General features: G+C 34.5%; 1 protein-coding gene across 6 annotated transcripts in view; it reads right to left on the minus strand.

Moving 5' to 3' along the window:
* ULK4 (unc-51 like kinase 4) overlaps positions 1-26,683 on the minus strand; it is a 219,771-nt gene that overhangs the window by 174,096 nt on the left and 18,992 nt on the right. For all 6 annotated transcript variants that reach the window (XR_014883996.1, XM_010712967.4, XM_031553967.2 and 3 more), the window contains exons 16-20: positions 26,040-26,086; positions 25,124-25,202; positions 9,749-9,856; positions 6,193-6,276; positions 1,160-1,321 (exon numbers count right to left, since the gene is read on the minus strand). Coding sequence is in view for 5 of the 6 variants with exons in the window: in XM_010712967.4 (XP_010711269.3) it covers positions 1,160-1,321; positions 6,193-6,276; positions 9,749-9,856; positions 25,124-25,202; positions 26,040-26,086 (480 nt within the window). In the remaining variant the exon portion in view is untranslated. The remainder of the gene's footprint in view (positions 1-1,159; positions 1,322-6,192; positions 6,277-9,748; positions 9,857-25,123; positions 25,203-26,039; positions 26,087-26,683) is intronic.

Consider the following 26,683-nt stretch of genomic DNA (forward strand, 5'->3'; position numbering starts at 1 on the left):
GTCAGATGATTCAATTTTGAAGTACAACATAAATGTGGTAACTTACAGGCTTCTATAATGTATATTTTGTTAAATAAAATATACTTAAAAGTCAACACATTTTCCTCATGTTTGAGCAGTTTATTTCCTGTGCAAGCGTTTGCCAAAAAGGGCAGCATCTTGAGGTCAATACTTCATAAATATCTGTATTTTCTAACAATATTTTATTCTACTCTTTGTTTCTTCAACATGCTTAGATGTTTTAGTTTTCTCTCATTTATTACCTCACTGCTAGATGTGTCTATGTGTATACTACCACAGCAACTTCACCATTTTCTATTTGCAAAGCCACCAGAAACTCAGTGAGCCTGAACATTATTCAAGCAATCAGCATCCAGCTATCACACTTCATTTAAACTAAGTCAAATTACTGTTCAGTCCTGAAATATTACCCGTTTTGGTGGCTACAGCTTTTGTTTTGTAAACAGGAGATATGGTTAAACTCACAGCTCTGGTAAATATTGTCTATCTCACAAATGCTTTTGTTCCAAACCTTCTGTTTGCATGTCAGAGCTCTTTGCTTGTCATGGTTGGACTTGATGATCTTTAAAGTCTTTTCCAAGCTGAGTGATTCTATGAAGTATGTTATAAACCAAATAAATACTTCTGAAGTAAAATACATCAAAAAAAAATCAGGAAGAATTTCTTAATTCCTTGAATTAAAATTTTCAAATAAGAGTCATGTCCTCTAGCATAGGAAACACATGTTCAAGAAAATGATGAACTGCAAGGTCTTTCCATACACTTGTTTTCAACACAGGCAGCTATATTAGATTTCAATTACAGGTCATGTCAAGGAATGTAGAACAACATGAACAAGGGTAGTTCTCACTTGCCACAAAGAGGAACAAAAATATGAATCAAAATGCTGTAAGCAAACTAAAAACACACCTCTCTGATCCATCTTTTAGGCAGGCCATATTGGTCTGGTCTTAGTAACAGTAAACTATATTCAAACTGGTGCATAATTTGTGCTCCTATCAGTTATTTGCAATACAGTTCAATACAACAGAAAATATACATACACACAAAAAGCAGGCTCAAAAGCATTTTCATTTCAATGCAAATTATATTTCCACATAAAACCTTAAAGATGTCTATATGAAAGGAAATTTCTTACCGAAACAGCAGTTATTTTCAAAGAATCTATGGTAGAATGTGTGAAAAGGTACCATAAGACAGGTCCGATTTCTCCTGTAATAAATCCTTGTGCGTAGCAGGAGAGAGTAGTGCAAACATTTTCAATTATCTTTGCTGCCAAATGGTTCACTATCCGGTCTTCCTATAGAAACAATGGGAAAGGAAAACTTAAATATCTGTAATGTTTCTGGCTTGTTTTTAATCTAGTTGCTATGTCCATGTTTCATTCAATGTGTATTCCATTAGTGTGCTTTCTTATTTTTGTTTTATATTTGGCAAAGGCTTTTGTAGGAAATCTTAACTTCTGACAACAATGTGTTTACAAATTCTACACCCCATGCTCTCTCTCACTACCAATAATTTATTTATATATATGTATATATATATATAAAATTTTTATATATAAATTAATACAGATATAATTTAATACAAAATATTTCTGCTCCAAATGATCACGAAATTAAATGTTGCCATTGGGGGGGGGGGGAAAGAAAAGGCTTTGTTACCTAAGAGATGTTCCATGATCAGTGTTTCTGGAATGTGTATGCCAAAATTCACCATTACAATAGTGTCTGAATAGCATGATTACATGATGTACATTTACATTAGGAGAAATAAAATTAAATAATTCAAACTCTTCTTATTAAAAACAACAAAAAAATTCGCTGGAATAAAGAAGAGGGCCTTCTTCAGAGTGTAAAGAAAAGGGTATTTTGGAATAACTGGCCTTGAAAGCAGATAATCCTGACCAATGTCTATGATAAACCACTGGGTCCCATTTACTACAGCAGTTCCTAAATTTCCCTAAGGGATTCACAGTCCTGAAAGCTATTTTTAGTAATAATCAAGTCATTTATCTGCAAAATCATTTATGCAAAACCACTAAGTGATTCTTTAATAAAAAAAATAAAGCTATCTATGCATGTCTCAGGTAGTCTGCAAGCATAGCTGCAGTACCTATGTAATACTATTCAGAGTTCAATTTCTATAAGGAATAAAAACCTTGTCAGAGGAATGACAAGACATCAGCATACCACAGAATACCACAGATGTTACAAATTAACTTAATTTAGATCACTTAAAGGCAGTCTTTATTTCTCTCCCTAGTCTTTCTTTTTTTCCCATTAAATGTTCCTTTTAATATCTCTGATTTTGCTGTGTTTTGTTTGTTTTTTTAAATTAGTTTTTTCCAACTCTGCTTTCACTTAAAAGGAGAGCCTTTATCTTCATAGAATTGAAAGATTCATTCCCAGTGTTGGTTTGGCTGTGTATCATCCCACCTTATTTCCACCTTTAACTCTGAATAGGTGAAGCCTTTCAGCAATGAAATTATTGCACTCTTGAGTTCAGCAGCAGTTAATTCTAATATGAGAAGGACAACCAATTTAATTTGTCAAGTCTACCTCATAGTCTGGCTTCATAAATAATTAATTATAATATCTAATGGATTTCTCTCTTATACTTATCTCCACATTATCCTATTATCCTTTGGATTTCTGACATTCATCTTCACAAACAGACTCACCAACAACTATAAGCAATGATAAAGAAACCTTTCAGAAAGTGGTACAAAAGTCATCCAAAAATGGAGAGCGTGCACTTCGTTAAAAATACATTCAATACTCATTCGTCCTCTGACAGATGGACATTCTAAAATACAGACACCGATGCATAAGTATTTCAAAAGTCCAGTATAATATTGTTTTAAAAGTTTTTATTCATCGTTTTTGTTTTAGTCCTTCATTTTCTTCCAAAGAACTTCTGCTTTACACAAAATAATTAAAATAAATATCAAAGCCAATTCTCACTTAAACCAATTATGCCATGCTGTAAAATTCTGTAACTCCTTTGCTCTTCCTTCTGATTTACAGCTATGAAAGCAAAGGAGATTTAGGCTTCTGTTTTTACGGTTTTCATATATACTGTAATATACTGCACCAACTCTGTCTATTAACTATATAGACACATACACACATTTACCAAAATTCAGCTTCTCAAAACTTTTTTTTAGTGTAACTAACATTCATTTAAAATCTATTTTTGTATGAAACTTGATTTTTTTTTTTTCTTACAGTTAAGGTAAAAATACATAGATTTATCAGATTAACTATATGAATTTAAAAATCAAATCCGTACTTTAAATGTTAATAGTCAAGTCAAATGTCTCTTACATACTACATTGTTACTAAGAATACTAATTGAGTCCCCATTGCTACTTTGAAAAGTGGCAACAATTAATATACTCGGCATATAGTCCTGCTCCTTTGGCTAGAAAAAGGTCAGGTATATAATGCACTAAAAGCTCAATGAGGCTTTCATAATAATTCCATACTAATTCCATTTACTGCGTTCTGAGATTGTCTGTCTTCACTCCCCTGAGATCTATTTCTGAGCACTGCCTAAGCAACTAAGACTTGCACCATTCTCTGCTTAATTAGCTCTCCAGAAGAGATGTCTGACCTAAACTAATATTTGACCTCAAGACTAAAGGACTCATCCTGTCTAGTTATCAAGACATAAGTTATGTTAGTGAATTAAAAAAAAAATTTCTTCAAAATACAAATAAAGAGGTTCTGTGTAACTGCACCTAATGAAAATACATGAGTAGAACTGTATCAAAAGAAGCACATAATCCACTTTCACTGTTTTAGCTGTACATTTAGTTTTATAAATTGCACTGAAAGACAGAGCTTCTGAATTCCAGTCATGTCAAACACTGCAGAAGTGTCTGTTTCAGTCAGTCATGGATGTTTAGCAATAAGGAGCCCTGAGTAAGAAAGCGAATATAAGAGTGGTAAATAAGTATAAAAAGATTTTCTTATTTCTTCATATTAAATGATGCAGAGAGAAATATATTTAGTAGAAGTGTAATACTGACTGACTGAAAATCCCATCATCTTCCTAAATCAACTTCCATATAGTTCTTCCTTTAATCTAAGAAGACAGCATAAAAAAAAATACAACTATAGTTTAAGGAAGTAAAGCTGTATCATGCTAAGCATTCATTATAGCAAGAATTAAATTTTGGTAAAAATTTGTATCTAATGCTAAAGAAGGAACACAGAAATATGAATGTTAAATACCTTTTGTGGAAAAATATTAAAAAAAAAAAAAACATTTTGCCAGTGAGCTGGAAAAGAAGTATACAATACAGACTATTACTTTTTTTTTTTAAATTGGTAAATCCATAAGTAAACTACAGAACTGATATCTAAGGAAGTTGAAGTGGTGAAGAGTATATGATTCAGACTCTATGACTTCTGTAATATAATTTATCCCACACTTTCTGAGAAAATACACAAGGTCCAAATTCACTGTAAAGGAGCTGCTCTAGCTAAGAATATACATCAGAAATATTTCTGATTGCTTTATATGCATTATTGCCCTATATTAAATATTGGCAGTTATATTTTAAAGTTAGCTCTGATTATTAAAATTTTCCTCAGATTAGAACCAAAAACCTTCGATTCATGTCTTGCTCCCTCATAAAGGAAGATAAAAATGTCTGCTAAATTACATGATGAGAAACTCTAATTTATCTAAAATCCTGCTTCTGCAGCACCTTGTAAAAAACATAAGACAAAACTAACCTTTTAAAACTTACTATTTCTGATTCAAATACTTTCTCCAGGTGCCTTGCCTAAAATGAGTTACGCACATTCTAATTTGAGCAAGACCATTAGCTACAGCTATCTATACTAACTCATCCATGCAACTGTATTGCCTGTGTCTTTTTCCCAGGTTCTATGAAGCAATTACTGAACCTTGTGTTAACTTGTATTTATGTACCCTCCTATTTAAGCAGAAATAGACAGATACCAAGCTCCAAGCTACTTTCTGGTAGCTCCTTCCTGCCTTCATGCAGGCTTAAAAGGAGGCCAGCACGCATGGCTCACCATCTAGTTTCGTAGCTTCAGGGAGGGATTAGGTCAAAGCAACATAGTTCAAGCCAACGTGAAGCAAGGAAAGAGAAAAAACATCAAAAAGCAGTATGGATGAGAAGTGTGAACACTATCCAAAAAAAACAAAGTTTAGGTGAATCTTAAGGGGTAAACATTGAAAATTCAGAAATAGACGGTTTTTCCACAAATTTATCATTAAATAGCTTCTGACTAATGTACCTCAGAATAACGTTTTAGTTATGAGCTCCAACCATAACTAAAATATATATATATTAGTATATATATGTATATAAACAAGTAGTAAAAACAGGGTTGTGGGTGTTCTTGATCATCTGAAGATTTGAAGATGTTAAAAATGCATCTAGACCTTTTCTCTATTAATCACAATCTGTAGGCAATAAAGATCTCAAAAAGAAAAAGAGGAAAAAAAGGAACTTCTGTTGCTTTCCCCCCTCCAGCAACCTCCATCATGTTTTCTGCCTTGAGCTTTGCCTTGGGCAAAAATAAAGTCAAATGGTCTCATGTAAACAGAAGATGCCAATCCTCTACTCAATTCCTCTTCATTTTACAACATGGAATCATAGGCGTGTTTTTATTCCCTTTCTGCAATACGGCTAAGTCAGCACCAAGAAAAATTAAGATTACAGCATAGTGTATGTAGTACAATAAAACTAATTACTGCTTTGGGGCTTCTTACACTAATAACCCAGTAGGATAACAACGCAGTTTTCCAAAACTGTATCAGACACTTTAAAATCAAAAGTAAATCTCATTCAAAAATGCACCATACAGAAAGTAAATTGCAAGAAAATACTATAAACTGTCAGAACATCTCTCATAAGAAAGTCACAGTGTTACTAAATTTACTAACAGTAATTTTTATTTACCATTTCCCAAAACCAAGCAACAGTACATAAATGTTGGATGCACAGAGAACAGCAGTGAATTTTTGCATTCATCTCTGCTTAGGTCATGGTCTTATCGTGATTATTTAAACTTGAGAGTACCTTGGTTGACAAGGTAGTGCAGTGCTGCAGGCTACAATCTCACACAATGCCTAAAGGGTTATTACAGTGGAGAAATTCTATTGAGGACAATGAAAGCGCCTTACCCCTTCCCGAAGACACCTCATTAGCACAGTGTAAGCTGCTGAGGGAACAACCAAGCATTCTCTGGGGTGCTCTTTTTTTACCTCCTGAAATGAAGCCAACAGCAGAAATGATTAAATCAAAAAAATCACAATAATCCCAGCCACATAAACGGGTACGATATTCTTAATAATATTCATACTATACACACTTAAAATTAGCATATGCTAGAAAACATAAATTTCAAGTATTAACAATTTATGTTATTCCACGTGCAGCAAAGAAATTGGCATTTTATTATTTTACTTAAGTAGTCTCCAAAATCCATAACAGAATTTGCCCTAATATTTCTTGGTTTCATCATTTCCTTCCAACTCACACACAAAGAGTGATCTTGGGCTTCTCTCAATCATTTTGATTACTTCAGAAAGGGAGGACTGAATATGAAATGCAATAATGCATCTCTTTAAATGTGATTTAATTATACCAAACAAAATAATTTTGTTTGTCAACAAAAATAAAGCAAATTTGCTTTGGAAAAAGATATTCAAAGTCATTCAGAGAGACATAAAGTACTTAATTAAACTTACTGCATGGAATATCCTTCATTACAAATCAATAGTGTCCCACGATCCTTACATGTATCTCCTTGAGATCACAGTTAGAGACACTGATTCACTGCTATTTGAATCAGCATTTTGATTCTGCAATTAGAAGTGAATTAACTTCCTTTTTTTCCCCCTCCCTCAAGCAGTCTACTGTAAATTTTCAAATTTAAAAGCGGACATTTGGATATCATTAAGATTTGACCAAAGCAAGCTCCATATCTAGGCTTACAGCACAGAGATAGATATTAACAACTGTGAAAAAATAGTCTCTGTCTGAAAAGGGAAGGACAAGACTAGGAGTTGAGACAGTTAAAACAACAACCTATGCTGGAACCAGCACGAACCTGTTTCTCATTTCAGTCATCTGATTAAATAAGAAGCTTTGAGCAGTTTTCTCCCACTACATGTAATAAATGTGCTAAAAAAAAAAAAAAAAGCTTTGAGAAATGACATAGTCTTGAAATATCAATAGTTCTTCCATTTTTCAAACTGATGAATGGCTTTCTACAAGGCCTAGTCTCAAGTCAGAAATAAAAAAAATGAAATTTAGTACTGCTCTTAATTATCTAAACATACCTACCATTTTTAACATTTACTAAGTTTACACACATCACCAAACTTTTGAAGAGCTTCCTACTTTTTGTTCAGAGCTCCTGTTGATTTGATTAAACTTCAGGTTCTCCACCCAAATAAAACAAACAGTACAAAAGGAAGAGAAATATTACACAGAATTTGAAAGTTTTCCCTTACTTAAGAGGACCAGAGCATCCTCTCTGTAGTCAACTCATGCTGCTTACAATTTGCTCTTGGCTTCTTTTTGGAAGAGAAATATAGATACAGAGTGCAAGATAAATGAGATCTTGCATATGAGCACGTGTACACCCAATATCAGCATTAAGGATTGCAAAGGAGCACTGTGATTATTTAGACTTTTTCCAGAATTTTCTAAAGTGCAGAACTGCAACCAGGGACCCTGCAATATTACTTAATGAATCTTGCTGCATCTAGATAGTTGACAGATTAAGCATCTGATAATTTATGATTTACCAAATGCTCATGCTAATTGAAAAAAAATTATCATTATCTAATATTGAGATAGGACATAGAAGCACTTAGGAAACTGCAAGAGAAAAAAAAAAAAACAAATAAATAGAAGTGAGGCATGTCACCACAAGTTTATGGCTAAATTGGTAAGTGTTTATAAATTTGATATATAACTCTTAATGAATCAGGCAGTTCTCTTCAATTAGTTAAGGCATAAGGCTTTGCTGTTTGAAGATATAAACTGGGAACAAACATTTCTGTTAGCTCTTATTACACTACTACTGACTTGGTGTATGATCTTGACAAGGTCACTTTATACCCTGTTCTGCAGTTTAAACAGCAAGTAAATGTCTACACACTATAGTATTCTGAGGTTGCATATGTACAGTGTAAAAAAAATGGTTTTTTAATAAAGAGCTCTTTTTAAAAAAAAGAAAAACAATGATATAACTGACGTGTTAGTTTCTCCAAGCATAGAAATCACACTGATATATTTGAAGTTTTAAGAAGACGCAGTGCCTTAAGATTTTAAGCACAGATGAATTTTCCTCTTCTCTAATAACTTCTTGCTTATAACTCAGAGCAATTCAACACATTGCTATAATTCTTCCCGAAACACGACAGAGAGCTTTCATTTAAAAACAAGTTAATATGCTTCAAACATTGCAAAGCTTATAAATACACACAGACTTAACAGTTTCTCAGTTGATGTTTTCATAAGAAAAAGATGTGTTAGGGTTAGCACATGCTAATCTTCTCAGTTACAGAGCCAATAGACAGATTTGTTTTAATCAGTAAGGATTAATTTCAAAATAAAACCAAGCAGTGCAAAATACTCTTGCCATATATAATCTTCAAGTTTGAATTTTTATTAATGAAATAGCTTGCAATCTGTCTGATAAGCATAATTTTTTCCCCTTAAGGAAAACAGAGAAAAAAATGAAAACATCTAAAATAAATTGTCACTGTAGAAGTACTTTCATAACAGTTTCTCAGTATGAGGAAGTTTCTGTGACTTCACATGTCCGACAGAGATTTTAGCAATTTATAACCAACAAATGAAGCTTGCTATCCTACAAAAAAAAAACAAAGCAACCACTTCATTCTGTGGGACATGCAAAGGAGATAGGATATCAGGAAGCCCAAATACAGATCTACTTGGTGCTTTCACTCTTTCAACAAGTAACCTCACACACAAACTGATAACTAATGTCACAGCATTCAGACCAATTAGATGATGCAGTTAATACAGTTCAGAGAGGCAGCTAAGTTTTTTTTTGTTTGAAGTCATGTTCACCTCTAATTTAAAAAAAAAAAAAAAGTATCTTATTCTTAAAATAAGTGAAAAGACAGCTCTTGCAAACCATTATCTTTCACCTTCAATTCTACTATTAGTAGCACTTCTTGTTTACAATTAACTCATTTTTAAAGCATATTAATACTTTTAGACCAAAGGTTTAAACCAGTTCTAGTCAGATATGTCCATTATTCCATCTGACATTAGCCAGATCAGCCCAGTCTTTTTTTTTCCAAATCCAAACATGCTAGGATAAGAACTAAACTGAAACAGATATATTAATTTATGGGTATCATAGGTTGTCCTTATGCATCCTGTTTAATCAAAATCTCTGGTTAAGATAGGCTAACTCTTAGATCTGCAAGCTGGAGGCCAGCAGTCATTATAGTGACTGATAGAATTGTTTCACAAAGCTTAAATTCTATATATGAAGAATGCAATTAAATTTACATCAGAGGAAGTACAAGATTGGCTTAGCATGTTCCTTAAGAAGTAGAGAAAGTATTACAGAACATAAAAGGACTCTTGAGAATAGAGATGATGGAATTTATTGATTTTTTACCTACTTCCAATAGCAATTTTTTCTTTATAATCAATTAAAGAAATTTGTAAGTATCGTGACAGCCTTACCTCGCTGGCTACGAGATAAAGAAGCTCCCCAAATGCTGGTAAAAGGCATTGTTTCAATTTGCTATTTCTGAAGTTCTCTCTGATGAGTTCAGTTAGAAGTATAAATGCCTAAAATATAAAGAAATGATATAACAACATGTATAATCCTTTCTCAAGCAAAATGAATCATTAAAGGTTACAGCAACTTTATCTGAAATGCCATCTGAATGATGTATTCTTCAATTCTGTTAAACAGCCATTTGCAAAAGATTTATTAAGAACAGAAGGAAAACTATAATTACAACATATATATATTCAACATGAACAAAAATACAATATGTAAATAGCCTAGGTGATTATTTGTCACCGCCAGGTTACAAAAACAACAAAATGCTGTATTTTGTTTAGATATTAAATCAGAACATACAAACCTTATATTTTTCCTCCCGGAAAACACTTTCTCACAAACATCAGGTTAAAATCTGGTCCAGTCTCGAAAGCAAGAGACCATTTAGCTACCACACATTTAACTGAACAGTGTGTAATCTGGCTGGGATACAGCCAAGTCTCCAAATATGCTCCCTTATGTAGCAAGCATATAGCTACTGAAGGCAGCAGAGGGGCAATCCGACAGACTGGCGTCCAACACGGAAGCGGGTACGAAGCAAAGGTGTGGAACTGAATTCCTCCATGCAGAAATTGTACCCACTGACATTCACTGACACCTGCTGAACGTTTATGGAGACCGAACCATGGCTGGGAGCACAGTGAGGCAGAGGGTGGTGTGTTTCAGCAGGGATGACAGTAACTTGAAAGAGCCATGACAGTAACCAGAACCATGTTCTGGACAGCCAAGCACAGCTGGCACACCACAGAACACAGTGTGTTTCAGTAAGCTCATCCACTGCTACGGGTTTTGTCACTTCATACTTCATACTTAAACTTAAGAAAGTTGACGTCTTAACAAAGTTTAAGTTATTTTCTTCCCTGTTCATTAGGAAAAAAAAACCTACAAAAAAGGCAGTCAGCTGTACAATAAAGTGAAGTTTTCATTTGAATACAAGAAATAGTTTGTTGAACAGGAGGAGATCCGAATAAAGTCATTAACTGACTTTTGATAAAACCATTGAATCTTTGTTTAAAAAAAAAAACAATTAATACATGAATTGCATGGTTTTTTTATACTGATTACTTCCACTCCTTTTTTATAAAGTTTACTCACTGAAGGGTCATTTGAGTAACTGCGAGCAGACACATAACAAGAAACACACAGTTGCCAGAATCCAAAGATCTACAGAACTGCGTGGGAGAGCTAATGCAGAACAAATAATTACCACGTTACTGAGGATACTTGATACTCTTAAAGACGTTTTTGGTATTTTAAATACAAACCTATATTTACTGTAGACACACCATACCTCCCCTTTAAATTGCATACAGCCTAATGCTTGCAGTGTGACTACTCTCTGTTCACTGAAAGCATCTGAGTAATCAAACATTACCCAAGTGCAGGCTCTCACAGAGCATGTCACATACTCATCAGTTTGTGCTGTTAACACTACTTAAGCAGTTCTTCACAGGTCCTCTGCAACAGAAGCTATGCAACATCTATACTACATGCACAACATAATCACATAAAATAAATTCAGAATTATATACTACTACGTAAGGAATTCATGAATATATATTTAAATGATGCATATTAAATGTCCTAAAAGGACAGCAAGCTGTTTCCTGCTATGCTGTGTATACAAATGACTTCTGTTCCAGCTAATAGTGATTTTTAACAGATTTAAAATACTTGCTCATTCTTTCACAAGGAAACAAATATAGTGTAAATAACTACACTAAAAATAAATCTGCCCAGAGATTTTGATACCAGGTTAAAGTATGGTATGAATTTTAGGCAAATGAAGTTTAATAGCTGGAAAAAAAAAAAAATCAAGTTCAAAAAGCAAATTTCTGTTAATTGCACAGTCTGACAAATAAAACTCTTTTCTCAGCTATAAGACATTCTTTCCTTTCAACCTCTCTATATTTTCCCATTCAGTGATGTGAGTAGTAATGATCTTCAAGTCTTACATCTGCTAAAAGCATCTTAAATTTAGTATAGTACTTAGACCTCTTACAGTAGCTGTAAAGCCAGATGGATGTAGCACAGCTTTCATAAAAGAAAGATGCTTGGTTCATATCTGGATAGACAGTCATTACCTTCATTTACAACAACAGAATGTGGAGTTGGTATATTATCTGTAACAGATTCTCAACTCATTTCAAGTTACATCTAGAATTCTCCCTGCAGTCTTATCAGTCCAAGAAGTGAAAATTACAGCATATTCAAAAAGAGGTGGTATTTTATACATTACAATTTAAGTGGCAATGTTCAGATTTACAATATTACTACATCTTTAATCTGTTAGTATGAACGTTTGCAAGCATTAGCAGAAAGTAAAAAGTTACGTTTGTAATTCTGCAAACCTTTACAGAGATTAAAAACTGTCTATGCCTCAAGCATCATGGAAATTACTCCTCTTTTTTTCTTGCAAGAAGACAAACATAGTGAAACATATGCAAGTAATGCCATGGAAACCTCAATTTCTTTGGAGAAAATAAGTCTCAGCAGGCTGAGAAAGTACACCATACACAATAACTGCATTACCATTACCCAGAAAAGAAACTACAGTTATATTTACTCCAAGTACTTAGTTTTAAAATGAAATAAGAAGAACCAAGAAGAGACCAGCATTCTCTGAACATCTCAAACACGTTGCCTACTTTCCTCTCACTAAGATGCATAGGTAAAACATTCAAAGGGATGACTTAAGCAGGTGTTGGATCCAAATATTCCCATGATTCTCTACATTTCAGTGAAAGCTATCCAATGAATGAGTGACTTAACTGAAGAGGGCAGTGACAGGACAAAAACAGATAGTTCTGTCAAACTCTTCTTTGGGGCGCAGATAGAAGAAGAAAGAGCCTGAAGAAGCAAGATACTCTAGTTTTACAAATTTTACATTCAATACAATAAACTGGGTCACAGAACATAGAATCATAGAATGGCTTGGGTTGGAAGGACCTTAAGGATCATCAAGTTCCAACCCACCTGCCACAAGCAGGGCTGCCAACCTCCATATCTAATACTAGACCAGGAATACTAGAACATGGATAATGAAAGGGAAATCTGACTCAAGACTATGAACACAGTATAAATAGTTACCAGAATGTAGAAAAAAGAAGAAATGTACAACATGCTGCACAATTTATGCAGGAGTTCAACACATCTAAGGTGCAGTATGAATAATGTTTCTTCAGATGGAATATCATGCGTAAGTTGACTGAATGTGAGAAATCCTACTTTCTGGAATTTTATGTAACTGCTATAGAAAAGGCCTTCACAAACAAATGGAGCAGCTAACCTAAAATTCAAATGCAAGTTCCATTAATGCACTTTGTAATCAGCTCAAGATCCCAAGTGAAAACAACAAGACACAAGCATTAGGAAATAGCAAGAACGTCCTGAAAGTATCTCCTCCCATTTTATTATGTTAGTCCATAAGATCAACGGTAGATGCTGGTGTTATGACAGAAGTGCTTGTACGCTCCCTACAATATTCAGTTACACATTACTGCCATACAACAGATGGTAGGAGAGAGGCAGCATGACATGGAAGTGCATCTGAAGCAAAGGTGTGGAACTGAATTCCTTCATGCAGAAAATATTACACCCACTGGCATTCACAGCACTTACATTACATTTCTGGAGACCTGTAATGTGACAGAAAGCATCATGAGACAGCAGAACAGCAAGGTCTTAGACTAAAGCAATGGAGAATCTGCTTAGATGGGATAGCAGTAGGTACAGAAATAAAGGAAACTGCTCACCTTGGGAAGGCCTATAGAATCCTCAGAGAAGTAAGGAACTCCAAATGAGATACCCTCATCTCCACTGCCAATCCTTAAATAGGGCCTGGGAGAAGGGGATCCTGCCTCTAACCCCTTCCAGACACTCAACTGCATTGCATGCACTGAGCTCCCCTGGGTTGGCCCTGCCTTGCAATGGGTGCTCAATCACTGGTCCAGGCCATGACTTTGCATTTCCACTACGAGACAAAACAGAGGACTTAGTACAGTGAAAATTAGACTGTGTGGGCACCATTTTCCTATTGACGACATCATCACAGCAGCTATGAAGGTGTGGGTTAACTCCATTGGTGCAGATTTTTATGAGCATTGCTAAAAATGCATAGCTACCAGTGATGACTGCTGAAAAATAGCATTTTCTCTATCAAATAATGTTCTCGTGTTCTTTGTAACTGTTGTCATTTCCATGGAAATAAATAGAAGGCAGTACTTTTGGGGGCAACCTACCTAATTATAAATCTGTAACATTTACTAACAAATCAAAAATGTACCAAGTCAAAAACCAGCAACAAACAAACACCACCTGTGTACTGGCTTCATGATTTATTTTGTTTACAAAAAAAAAAAAGTTATTTCTTCTCCCCCTTGTGAGAGATGTACCACAGTTAAAGATGTTCATAAACAATTCAGTTTCCCCCACCTTTTAAGTTTGAAGCTTTTTAATATGTTCACGTAAATATGTTTGCCTCAAACAGAAGGGATGTTCTGTTTTCATTTTTGCCAGTGGCAGTAATGAAAAGGATTAATCAGGTGTCCAAGAACTGAAGGGTCCTTGAATTAGGAGATTTCTGCCTTCAAAACAGCAGTCACTGACCATCAGCTGAAGATTTACATCTAAAAATGCTTACTAGAGTTCTATACATCAATCTTCAGAAAAGATTTGTTGGGAACATCTAAGCAGGTAGTTCTCTTTCTTTTTGTTCTCTACGTTTTTGCTTCTGCATCATTGTCTATCATTATTATTTACATGTTTCTACTGTTCATTTGTGCCTTTTACAAATAATACATTTCTGGATTTTTATTCTTTTCATTAACTGTGTGTGATATACTCTGGATCATCTTTTGCTTCTGGGCAATGTGTTTGTTATCAACTTGAATTAGAAGCCATGGTGAGGACACTACCGAAGTTCATCAATAATACACTCATGTAGAGATGCTTACATTTATTTATTTGTTCTATGTAGACTATCTCATATTTTTAAAAAATTATATAGGCATACAGCATTTTCTATTATTTTTCTTTGAAATTAGTACCTTTTTATTGAGGGAAGTAGGAACAAATGATCTTTAAGGCCTTTCGAACCCAAACCATACTGGGATGATTGCAAGTTCCTTCATTTTACTCAATGAAGGAGACAACCAGACTCAAAACCACCTGGCTAGAAATTTCTTTCTCAAAAAACAAATGTGCTTCAGGCTAATGTTCAGCTATTCAGAGGAAAAGCTGGTAGTACAACAAATATACAATTGATCTTGCATAACACTGAGGCTGCTTTGAACATCTTTTAGTGCTGTAATCAAAGACAGCAGGAAACTGAAAAAAATATTAACTACAGATTGGTGGTAGCTGAAATGCCTATCACAGAAATTTGTGGTAGCCCACTTGTGCCAATCAAGCCAGTATGTGCTTTAGAGGGAGAAGCTGGATATTCTTTTCCTATTACTATCTACAGTTTGATAAATTTGCAAACAAGAGACAAAACAAGGTGGAAAAAAAAACTAAGTTCATTCTTCAAGCTACATATACTTAGTTGAAAGAGATAGACATTTCAATAACCAAACAGCTAACTCAAAAAGAAAAGTATCAGAAAAATTAAAACCCAATCCACAGCTATGATAAGCTTTAAGTAAAAAAAAACCGAACTAATATCCAGACAGTATAGAACCACAATAGTGTACAGTGTAACTTCGTAAACACTATGAAAATACTAGTAAAATTATGCTAGGAAGTAGAAAAGAATTGCAAAGATGTGCTCTCCAGAATTAAGAAGAATTTTAATTTTGTGTGTTTCATGTCAAGGTTATGCATGAAAATTTTCAGTGTGGTCTCTCTTGTTCGCAGTAAGTATTTGAACTCCATGATTCATTTCCCCTGTGTGTTTTGTGGTTCTGCTGATACCCATGACAATGTAAGAACCAAAAATATTTCACTCTTTCCACAGACAAAAAAAAATTGTTTTTATTAGGCTATTTTAGGAATACTACTCTGTCCAGTTCACCTGGCTTCTCATACCCCAAGCACATCTGTCACATATCCATTTCTTTATAAAGTAAGAGACGTTGGCTCTAACTTAAGTGGTATGAAAAAACAGGGGGAGATACGGGACATCACACAGTGCCAATGTCTTAGACATAACAAACTTAAAAAAAATCTGCTAGGAATGTCTTTTTAAATACATGAAGCTCTTTCCTTTGTATTATATCTCTTTAATATGTTAGAAATATTTTAGATACTTAGAAAAGCTCTTGACAGAAGGCTCCACTTAGTTTCAACTGAAAAAGTGAAACATCAGAGAAACATAGCGTTTTCAACCTATTCATTTTAAAATTTACTTTATTCTTCATTTTCTGTTCTGTAATATTTACCCACAGTACACCAGTAAAAGTAAGAAAAAGCAAAGGCCAACTTCTATGCACAATGCCAAAAATTCTAATGAAAGAACACATCTAATTTAAAGCTACAACAGGACGACAAATTCAGCTCTCTTCCTGCCCCATAATGCACAACCATACAGAACTCCGTATTCATGCTTTGCTTTCATGAGAACTTGGGATAGAATGCGTGCTGTTAAATCCCAGATGTAGCATAAGAAGAAAGAAGAATTCAGACAATTCTTCTATCACCTCTTCCTAATGGAGGAAGGCTTAAGCATTTCACCCTTCTTTGAAATTGTTTGAAATCTCTCATTCAACTTCTACCAAATCTACTAAGAGTAATAACACTTAGCTGCCTCGTTTTTGTGAAACCTGTCAAAATGTAATAGCAATACAGAAGTAAAAAAAAAGACTGTGGTACAAATATTTTTTTCTTAAGCAACAGAAAATGTATATTAAAAATATTTTGAATATGCTAAGCATAGCAGGTCAGAGGCTACTCCATTAAGTATCAGAAAACATCCTCCTAAACCAAAGATTTTCTGTTTAAATGACTTGAGAGCTAAGAAAGCAAGAAGTGAAGATGGTAAAGAAGACAGTAGCCTTTATATAATTAAGCTCAAAAGTTAGCCAACTGCAAGACAGACATTCACAAGAAAGCCAGCTCACTTAGCTGACAAATCTGCTTGGTAGCTGTTTAAGTATCCCTACTACATTTTCTACATATAGACCTAGCTGTATAAATACAAAAGGGTCTGCAGCTAGTAAGTGTTCTCAGTGCTCCAAAATTTTTATTCCTCTGTGAAACTGCACTCAGTGCCCTCAAGGGGACGGGCTTTACAAACGAAAGTAGAGGTGTATTCCCAAAGGCAGCTTACCAGGAAAGTTGCTTATACATTATTTGTTAATATCACATTCATTTAGGGAGCTGACAGGCTGACTCTCTGCATTTTCTGTGCTGCAGAATAGCCACCCTTATGTTTTCATGAAAATAATTGCAGGTCACATTAAGTTGGCTAAACAGAATTTGAATTTACTCTTCTGTGTGTGTGTTACAAAAATTAAAATTTGCACATTCTCATTTTTTACAGTGTGTGTACATATGTAGAACATATGAAAAGCTCTGAGAAATCGCTGAATATTTTCCATTCAGATTCCCAAATACCACCAATAAGGGCAAATTATTTTATGCATACACAGAACAAGACACGAGTGTATATTCTAAAACCTCCTGAAAGTGATGCTGAAGGAGGTACAAACTAACATGAGTTCAGCAAGAGCTTACATAGTACAACAGACAGGAAAACACAACAAAGGCAGCTACATGCTACTCTTCAAGTAAACACCATTTTCTTCCAGAAGTTAACTGAAACTGCTTATCAGGCTAGGATAAAGTTAAAAAAACTAAATCCTACTCAATAATCCTCCAACTGCCTTCCAAATCAAAGAAGCTTTCAGGTTTTATTCTTTGCAGCCCTCAGAAAATGTGATTTGTAAAAATGAAATCAGTAAGTAACTTCTTCTCTTATATTTATTAAAAACAATATTTGCCCTTAGTCTATAATTAAATCAGTAGATTTAGGAATAAGAAAATTAAAACATACGTAATTATTTTGAAGTTTTCTATGCAGCCAAATTGAAGGGAAAACAGTGATTATAGAGTCAACACTGCATTATCAGCCTAATATTTGTGCTCACTCTACTTCAGCAGTAACCACTGGGCCACGAAATTTCTTATTTCCTGCTCTGGAATGGGGGGAGGGGGGGAGAGGGAAATCTATCTACCTCAAAATGTTGGAGCGAATTTAGTCCTCAGTGTACATTAATTACTGTTAACATTAAAAGAAATTACTGGTTAGACAGCTGCCATGCAGTAAGCTCCCTTCGATTAGAGTTGTTCTCCAGTAAAAGCTAGCTGGGAATAATTTAGGACATACGAATAACCAGAGATTTAAATACAGAAGTATAACTTCTACATTATTACTTAGAAAGTGATTATTTTATAGTGAAAAAATAGCTAAAATATTACTTTTAGATATATATTAAAAAAAATTAATTAAGCAAGACTTAGAACTCCCCACTGTACATTTACATTGCAATGGGTAGAAGAAAAAAGGAATAACTAAAATGTCATAAACATCTCAAGCAGCTGCATTTTATACCACATATGATTGTTATTTCACTCTAACAGGGAAATACAGAGATCTTCAGCTTCAAATACTCTACCTGTACTGCTAAAGAAGTCATTATTTAACAATATCTTTGTAAGAACTGTTTTATTAACTGCAGTAATATGCAAATAGTTAACTAAGAGAGCAAATGACTATGTAATATGAAAACAAATGACCACGTAATATGAAAATACCAAGGTGCACACTCACCACTCAGCAACAACCAAACCATCAGTGCACTATTAATGCTGTGTCAACTGACACCAGGGCATGGGGAAGGCAGTGCTGACTCAAGTCAAATACTTGTATGCATTTTGATACATTGGCTAAATGCAGCACTCTGAACACAAAGAAAGTGCAGCCATGCTTTCTCTGCAAAATATCAAATGGAATAGATAGAGTTGCAATCAGGTACTCAGCTCAAAAATCTGATAATGTCTCTTTACCAGGCTTTCACAATCCCTCTCTGGCCAAAGAAAAATAATCTTTGCTTCACAACCACACCTTATTCATGTCATCTCTTTTTGGCAATATACATTTTGAACAACTGTTGTCAAGGATGAAGTACAGGGAGAATAAAATTTCATCAAAAGTCTCTGGACATCTTGAGAGCTCACTGAGAACTGCAGTCACAGCCATCAGACCAGGGTGATGTGTTAGTGTCACTTATCCCACTAGTTTTGGTTTTGTTCATTGTTTTAATGTTTTAGGAAAAATAAAGTCTTTTGTTACTTGATATATTGTGTAGTTTATGAGGGCCGCTCTGAAAGTAATGCCTCCTGTTTCATTATGTTGGTCCATAAGATCAGAGGCAGCTGTTTTAGAGATGTATGCATTTACTGGCCGACTAAAAGATCCTAGGAGCATCTCTCTTAATTACCCCCAAAATAATAGATTTGTGTAAGAAAACAAAACTTTCTTAGTATAAGAACACACTAACTTAGTACTGCAAAGAGGTTTACTGGCAGCCTTACTGATGTTATTTAAAAAAAGTAGTATTGTTGTGTCTTTAGAAAAAAATAAACTTAAGTGTCTCTATGAAAAGAGAGTCAGTTACATCTCTTTTACAAAGGTATACCTCCTGCATGCTTCAGGGAATTCAGGCAAAATCACAAAAAATGATTTAATTGTGCAATCAGCAATGTAACTTTTCAGTTACCAAACTTAAATGTCCTTATTTTCTACTACTAACTTGGTTTTGACTTCAAAAATAAAGCAAGCCTAATTTAAATTGATATAATTAATTTTCTGAAGATTAAAAAAAAGAATCTGCCCACAAATATGATAAAACATCTTAACAGTTGGTCCAGCAATCCAGAATTCCCACGTAAGACAGATTTGTTGTCATTAACACTAGTTATATTTGTATTTCTGGCTTATTAAATTTAGGAGAACTGCTCAAATACACCATGGGTTTTTGCCAGCAGAACTTAATTTACCTGAGAAATATTTATCTTTTATTCGCTCATCTTCCTCCTGTGTGCCCTAGGCAAGCTAATGAGTTATAAACAGTGGACTAAGTTGTTTATATTAAATTTCTTCATTTTATTTTTGAGGTTGAAAGTTTATTAAGAGTCACTCAATAAATGTCATCTGATTTGGATCAAAACTATTAGGCGACCATCCTTATTACGCTAGAAAGATTTCCATCACAATCATTTTGCAAAACAGCAGATGTGTGTGCATGCAAATCTGCAAGTACTCCTCTGCATACACTCTGATACAGCTTATGATTAGCTTATATCTACTTCCTAAAGCTTGGGTGTTTTTTTTAATTGGTATTATTTTTGCATAAGAAGAAACAGTGTGTTAAGCTAAGTGCCATTGGAGGAAACAGACAAGGATAAACTCAAATATGATATCTTGTGAGCAGATTTCAATAATCCTTCTACAATAAAAATAGCAAAACTAAACAGGTTGGAATAAAAGCTCAAATAAAACCTTCCATTCTAATCTGAATCTCCTTAGAGTACAGGCAGATGTGTACAGGCCTAGAAACAGGAATAATCAGAAAGAAGCCAGGAACAGGACTTAAAGTCAGCACTGTATGAGAATTTTAATGAGAACAAACTGTACACCTATTGCAAAAGTAGGACTCAGACTAGCTAGAAAAAGGAACCATAAAGCTGAACTTATAATGATGCAGCTATGCAATGTAAGTTGTACAGAACAACTAGCAAGTTGTACCACCTGAACGAGAAATAAAAAGGCTGAAGTTATATGCAGTTTCAACTTGGAGAAAAACACATTAGGATACTCCACTGCTTTGACAAAAGAATGACGTTCTGAGCTCAGTGTTAGAGACACTCTGTCATTCTACGTGGAATACCAAGTTCATTAATTTGCCCATGGAGTTTCACAAGCCAAAGGCTTTGCAAAGAAACTTGCAGGTGAGAAAACTGTATAGCAGGGTCTCCAAATCCTCTCTCAGCAAAGCAATGGACCCATGTCTGTAGGATAAAAGGCACAGCTGCCTATCATAGAGTGAGACTGATATTTCCACTCAGCAGATTTTAAAGAGAGAAACAACAGGAAAGATTTTGCCTCCAAAAAGGAGGGGAACAGAAAGTGATTCCTTAAGTGGGGGAAGACTGGTCCTGTACCTGACAAAGAAGGACGCTGCTCCCTGACACAAAAGCATTTGGTGAGATTCCTTTATGATCTCCTTGAGGATCACTAAAATAAAAGGTGAAGGGAGAAATTTTACATCACAGTAGATGTGCCTGTCCAGAAGGAAACACTATGTATTCACAGAGAGGAAAGAACAAGTTTCTTGTCATCAATAAGACAAATTAGACATAGATAGAAGCAAGCCTCTGTGATTACAAAAATAAGGGTAAGCAGATTTTTCTAAGCACAAGCAGTTAATTCTGCAAAAACCAGTTTCAAACCCTATGTAGGAAGCTTTAGCTCTTTTACTAAGATACCTAGGAATAAATAAGAAAAAATATATATATATTTCTGATTTGTGACAGGCAACTCCATAGGAAAAAAATACCAAAAAACTCATTCACACAACCATTAGTAGGTCAGAAAGCAACTGATCTTCAGCAAGTGCCTCAACAATTTTTTATTGCAACTGCCAGGTAAAAGAAATTGCACAAAATGTCTTCAATCTGACTTGAAGAATAAATATACAAGAGATCAATTTCCGTTTTATATTTTAAGATCAGTCCTTCTATTCAACGAGGTACTGTTCTAAAGTACACTTAATTGGAAATAGACCAATTGCAAATGAATTCACATTAAAATATATCAGCAGCTTTAGAATATATGAGCAGAATCAAAATAGTACGCAGTTCTTCTGTCATATATATGTCTAGACTTCCAGCAGATGATGTTATCAGGAACATAGCAGACTTGCATTTTATTTTTGTGTTTTACTGACCTCTAGTGGTTACGTATGTAATAATGTTTTTTCTGAGAGCACCTTAAAAACAGCTCTTTTCTTTGGGGGGGGGGGGGGGGGGGGACGACTGTTAATTCTTCAGAGGGCAACAAATCAAAGCCTTTTGGCACAAAGCACATGAAAATTTACTATGTGAATTAAGGACGAGGCTTCTCTTCTTTCCTAAAATTATTCTACTTCTGCAGCTCATGATTGCTACTATTTAACAAACCGTCTGAAGAACAAAAACAAAAGATTAATGGTGCAATTTAACTTCAAAAATAGAGGAAATGTCCTCAAATAAATGCATAACTGGGTAAAAACCGGGAAATTAAGGGTAGATAAGAAGAAACATTTTAACAGGAAATAGCCAGCAGTGCTATCCTGCACGAGTCTCTCTGAGGTCCCATGCTACTTCTAAAAGTACAAAAGAAATCACAAACATCTGGATGAGTGAACACCGAAGTAACAACACTATAAAGGGATTGTAATGCAGCAATAAAAATGGAAAAGAAAACTTAGTAGACGTAGCACAGCATGCATAGGGGCAACAGTAATTCTGCATTTTCGTGCAATTCTGAACTGACTTTTCATATTTGGGAACAAAACTACTTGGGCTGTAGGAAAGGGGTCCACAGAGATCGAGTCTGCTCAACAGCAGTCAAAAAAAGAAAAACTGTTAGTAGTTACTAGGAACAGAATGGGAAGTAAATAGAAAATCAACTACCAGTAGATAGATCATTTATGTGTCTGCATCTTATTAGAGGAAGCAGTCTTGGTCCCCAGTCTTAAAAATGTGAAACTGGGATCTGGAAAAAGAATGTAAAATGGCAAGAAGAATCAACAAAATTTTAAGAGCTTCAGCATGAGGAACTAGCAACATTAGAACAATTCTATCTGGAATAAAGACGAGCAAAAAACAAAACCAAACATCAAGCCTTAAGCACCCCGTCATATCTCATAATTGGCACAGGTAAAATGAACATGAAAGTTTGTGCTTCGTGTGTGGTGTAAGAACCTGTGGGCCTCAGAAGGACCCTATCAAGGGCAAGCTCACACCAAATGAATGCTGCCTCACACAGCATAGTGTTTAACTGCTCAGTCTCTTCCCAATGGATGCTATGGATGATAAAACCTTTACAGGGTTTAGAGGACAAGTAGATAAATTCAAATACCTGGCTCAGGAAGTCCTAGAGATGCCTACTGCTGGAGGCATAGAGTGGAAACAGGAGTACGTACTTGCATTACTCCTCTCTGCTTCTCCACATTTCCCATATTTGCCTCTGTACTACAGAAAAGCTAAATTAGCCCGCTGGACCAAAACGATCGCATCAACTTTATCTCACTTTGTAAAGGACTTTCTTTTAGGGCTTACAGTTCAGGGACTGCATGTTATAGACTGAAGTCCTTAAGAACTGGATTACAAAATCGTTTTAGATTTTTATGTTCTGACTAGTCACAGCTTGATCTTGACATTTTCTAGATTACATCAGCCATCAAGAAACTTCAGCCAGAGCATCAGTTGGTTCAGATAAGAGCATAAAATATACTATATTTTTTTTACAGTATTCCATGTTGTTCAAAATTAGTTGTTTTTGCTTTCTCTCTTTTTAAGAAGAAATAAGAAAATAAATTTAACTTTTAAAAAAGCATTACACAATATGCAATAGCTGACAGTTCCAAGGAATGATAAGCTAGCTATTCATCCAGCAGCTTGAGGGCAGGAATCAAGACTGTAGACCAGAAGTTACAACATTGAAGATATTAGAATTAGATGATTTTTCCTAATTCTAGCCTTGTAGGCATTCTAAAATATTTTTTATATTGAGAAATTATTTTAAGCCTTGCAATAACTGCCACTACAGCAAGCACAGCAGTCACCTTTTGAACATTTTAACTCAAATCCATTATTTTTCTAATTAGAGCATATAAATTGATTTTAATTTATATAAGAATGGGGTCAAAGCAGTATTGAGAACTAATTTTTATTTCTAGTCCCTCAGTGTCACTGGCAACACATTTAATTTGCTTTTTTAAGCAGAGGCAGATTTCTAAAAATGCTAAATTATATTTGTAAATGACTTCTATGTTCCTATAAAAGCAAAATAACCATAATTATTCTAGATAATGAAATTACAGGTGCAATATTCAGTAAGAGGGGAAAAAAAACAACAAAAACTAACACACTGGGACCTTAAAAAAAAAAAAAAAAAAGACTCCTTAAGTCTACTGCCAAAAAAGTTAACTATTAGCCATTAACTGCATTTACTACATACCAGACCTGCACACTCTGAAGGCATGTGATCTCACTGCTCTCTACAGCACCCTGAGGAGGGCAAGCAGAGGGCGGTGCTGGGCTTTTCACCCAGGTCTTTGAGAACAGGACACATGGGAACAGCATAGGGCTAGGCCAGAGGAGGGTCAGACTGGTCAGACTGGGCACTTAGGAAAATTTTCTGTATCATGAGATTAGTAAAACACTGGAATAGGCTTCCCAGAGAGGTGGCTGATGCTCTGTGCCTATGAGTGTTCAAAAGATACTTGGAAAATGCCCCCAGTAACATGCCTTAGCTTTTGGTTAGCTCTGACATGGTCAGACAGATGGACTCAATGGTCTTTGAAGGACCTTTAACTGAACTACTGTATTTTGTATTTGCAAAGTGGTTTCTCACACTCAAATACTGACTGTATCTCACAAAGCAAAAACAAGATCAACTTCACAGCTTAAACAGATACTGAAAAGCAGATACTGTTATGTTGTGCAGTGTGTACGTATCACATGTAAAAAAAAAGCAACAAGATCTGTTAATTATTCTTCAGTTCGAGTCAGCTGCTGAGCATACAAAATGAACAGAAAATTCAAAATTGTTTTCATCTCCACAGAAAATCACTTGACTTTTCATTATACAGATTCTTCAAGAATTGAGAGAAATCTCAAATGAGTCCCAACTCCATTACTTCTTCTAGAGGGGAAAAAAGATCTGTAAGAAGCAGTTGTACTATTTTTATGCTAATAGTGACTGCACTTCAGTATAGCAAAATATGTCAACACGTTCTTTGCACATATACACACAAAACAAAAGTATGACAGTGACTACTTGATGTTCTGTAAAGGAGAAGAAAAAAAGGCTGCAATTTTTCATACTCCAGCATTATCAGACTTTTCTAAATATCACAACCACAGCTACACAGAATGAACACACAGGTTTATGTATTTAATTGAATTACATCCCTTTTCACATATGCAGGAAATAAAGCAGTGAAAATCTGACATATGAGTAAAAGCATTAACAATATTAAAAAAATGAAATGGAAAGTCACCTCAGACACAGGTGTGTTTTCTCCAAGCTCAGATGTGTGCAGTGCAAGCAAACCAATCACTCGAGCCACTTTAGCACGTCTGCGTATGAAATACATTTTTTTCAGGTAAAGAAAAACTGTTTCAAAAATATGACAAAACCAATTTTTTCCTGCCTACACATATTTCGTTTGGATTACTAAGGATAGGAACTATTAAAGTGCTATTTACAGGTGAATTTTATCTTTTTTTTTTTAAATGTACTACTTTATTCTGTCCGTAGTTCAGCTTAATTTAGCAATAAATTCATGCAAAAAGATACGTTTTTACCCTTCAGCATTGAAAAATTGAGATTCCTTAGTTTATTACAGTCTTCACAATCAGTCGTGCTCCCACTCAGTTTTCTTAAAATACTGAAAAACCCCCAATAGATCCTTATGAACATTTTAGTATAGCTGACAAAACAAAAATGAAATGTATTGCAGCAAATCAGTTTTAAATGCTTCATTAAAGAAAAAAAAAACAAAACAGTAATATCAACACTTGTTAAATAAGCAGCAGAGGGCACTATCACCTTCAAATGTTTCTAACATTAAAAAAAAAAATACCATTAGATATTTTCCTATCATTATGGAACAGTTTGGTTTATTCAGCAATTTAAGTAATAGTATTTGACACAGTAAGCCATACAGCTTTCAGGTAAAATTTTAGACATTTAATATAAACTTAGGTCTTACAAAAGTGCCAAAAAAAAAAAAAAAAAACACCAAAAAAACCAGAAAAATAATGTTACTGACATCATACTGCCAATCAAGTACCACAGTTGCTTGAAAGGCCAAAAAAAAAACCTCCTCAAAAACTCTGAAGAAGTACATCCTTAATAAAATCCAGTAATAATACCACATTTGAAGAAATTGATGTAAAAGAATTGTTACTTACATATCCCAGTTGGTGGCGGCACGCAGCTGCTGTATTAACACTGGAAACTATAATTTGAAGAAGATAAGCAAATATGAATGGTACAATGATCTGATGCATTCCAGTGGTAAATAAAAAAGAACAAAATACTTGTAATTATGTAAAATGTTTTTGGATAGCATTTGTAAAAGCAGTATTAATAGGTGAACACTGCGGGCATTGCCCAACATATCAATTAAGAACAGAATTCCTGAATGTAAAAATGGCATTTTTTCCAACATTCTTCCCTTAAGCCAAAATGATAAGCATATACCAGCTTGTGAAAATGAGCATTATTTTCTTTATGAGTACCACTATACAGTGGAAAAAACTGATGCTTTCATTTAGAAAAATAGATTATCATAGAGTACTATCAAACAATTATTTAAGAAGTGAAATAGTTGCCAAATGCTAAAATAATGAATTGAGAGTTAATGCACAATCAGCACTTATTTCTAAAGTCTTCTGCTAATCAGCAATTCAGTTATTGGATTATTATAAAAATAATTAATAATAATTCTCCAGTGATAATGGAATAATACTTAGAGCAATTCTCCATTAGGAAAACAGACATGGAATTCAATACATTTTGGTTTTGTCTTTGTTTTGTTTTATACTTAACTTGC

This window comes from Meleagris gallopavo, chromosome 6 (genome assembly GCF_905368555.1).
Source record: "Meleagris gallopavo chromosome 6, MGAL_WU_HG_1.1, whole genome shotgun sequence".
NCBI lineage: Eukaryota > Metazoa > Chordata > Aves > Galliformes > Phasianidae > Meleagris > Meleagris gallopavo.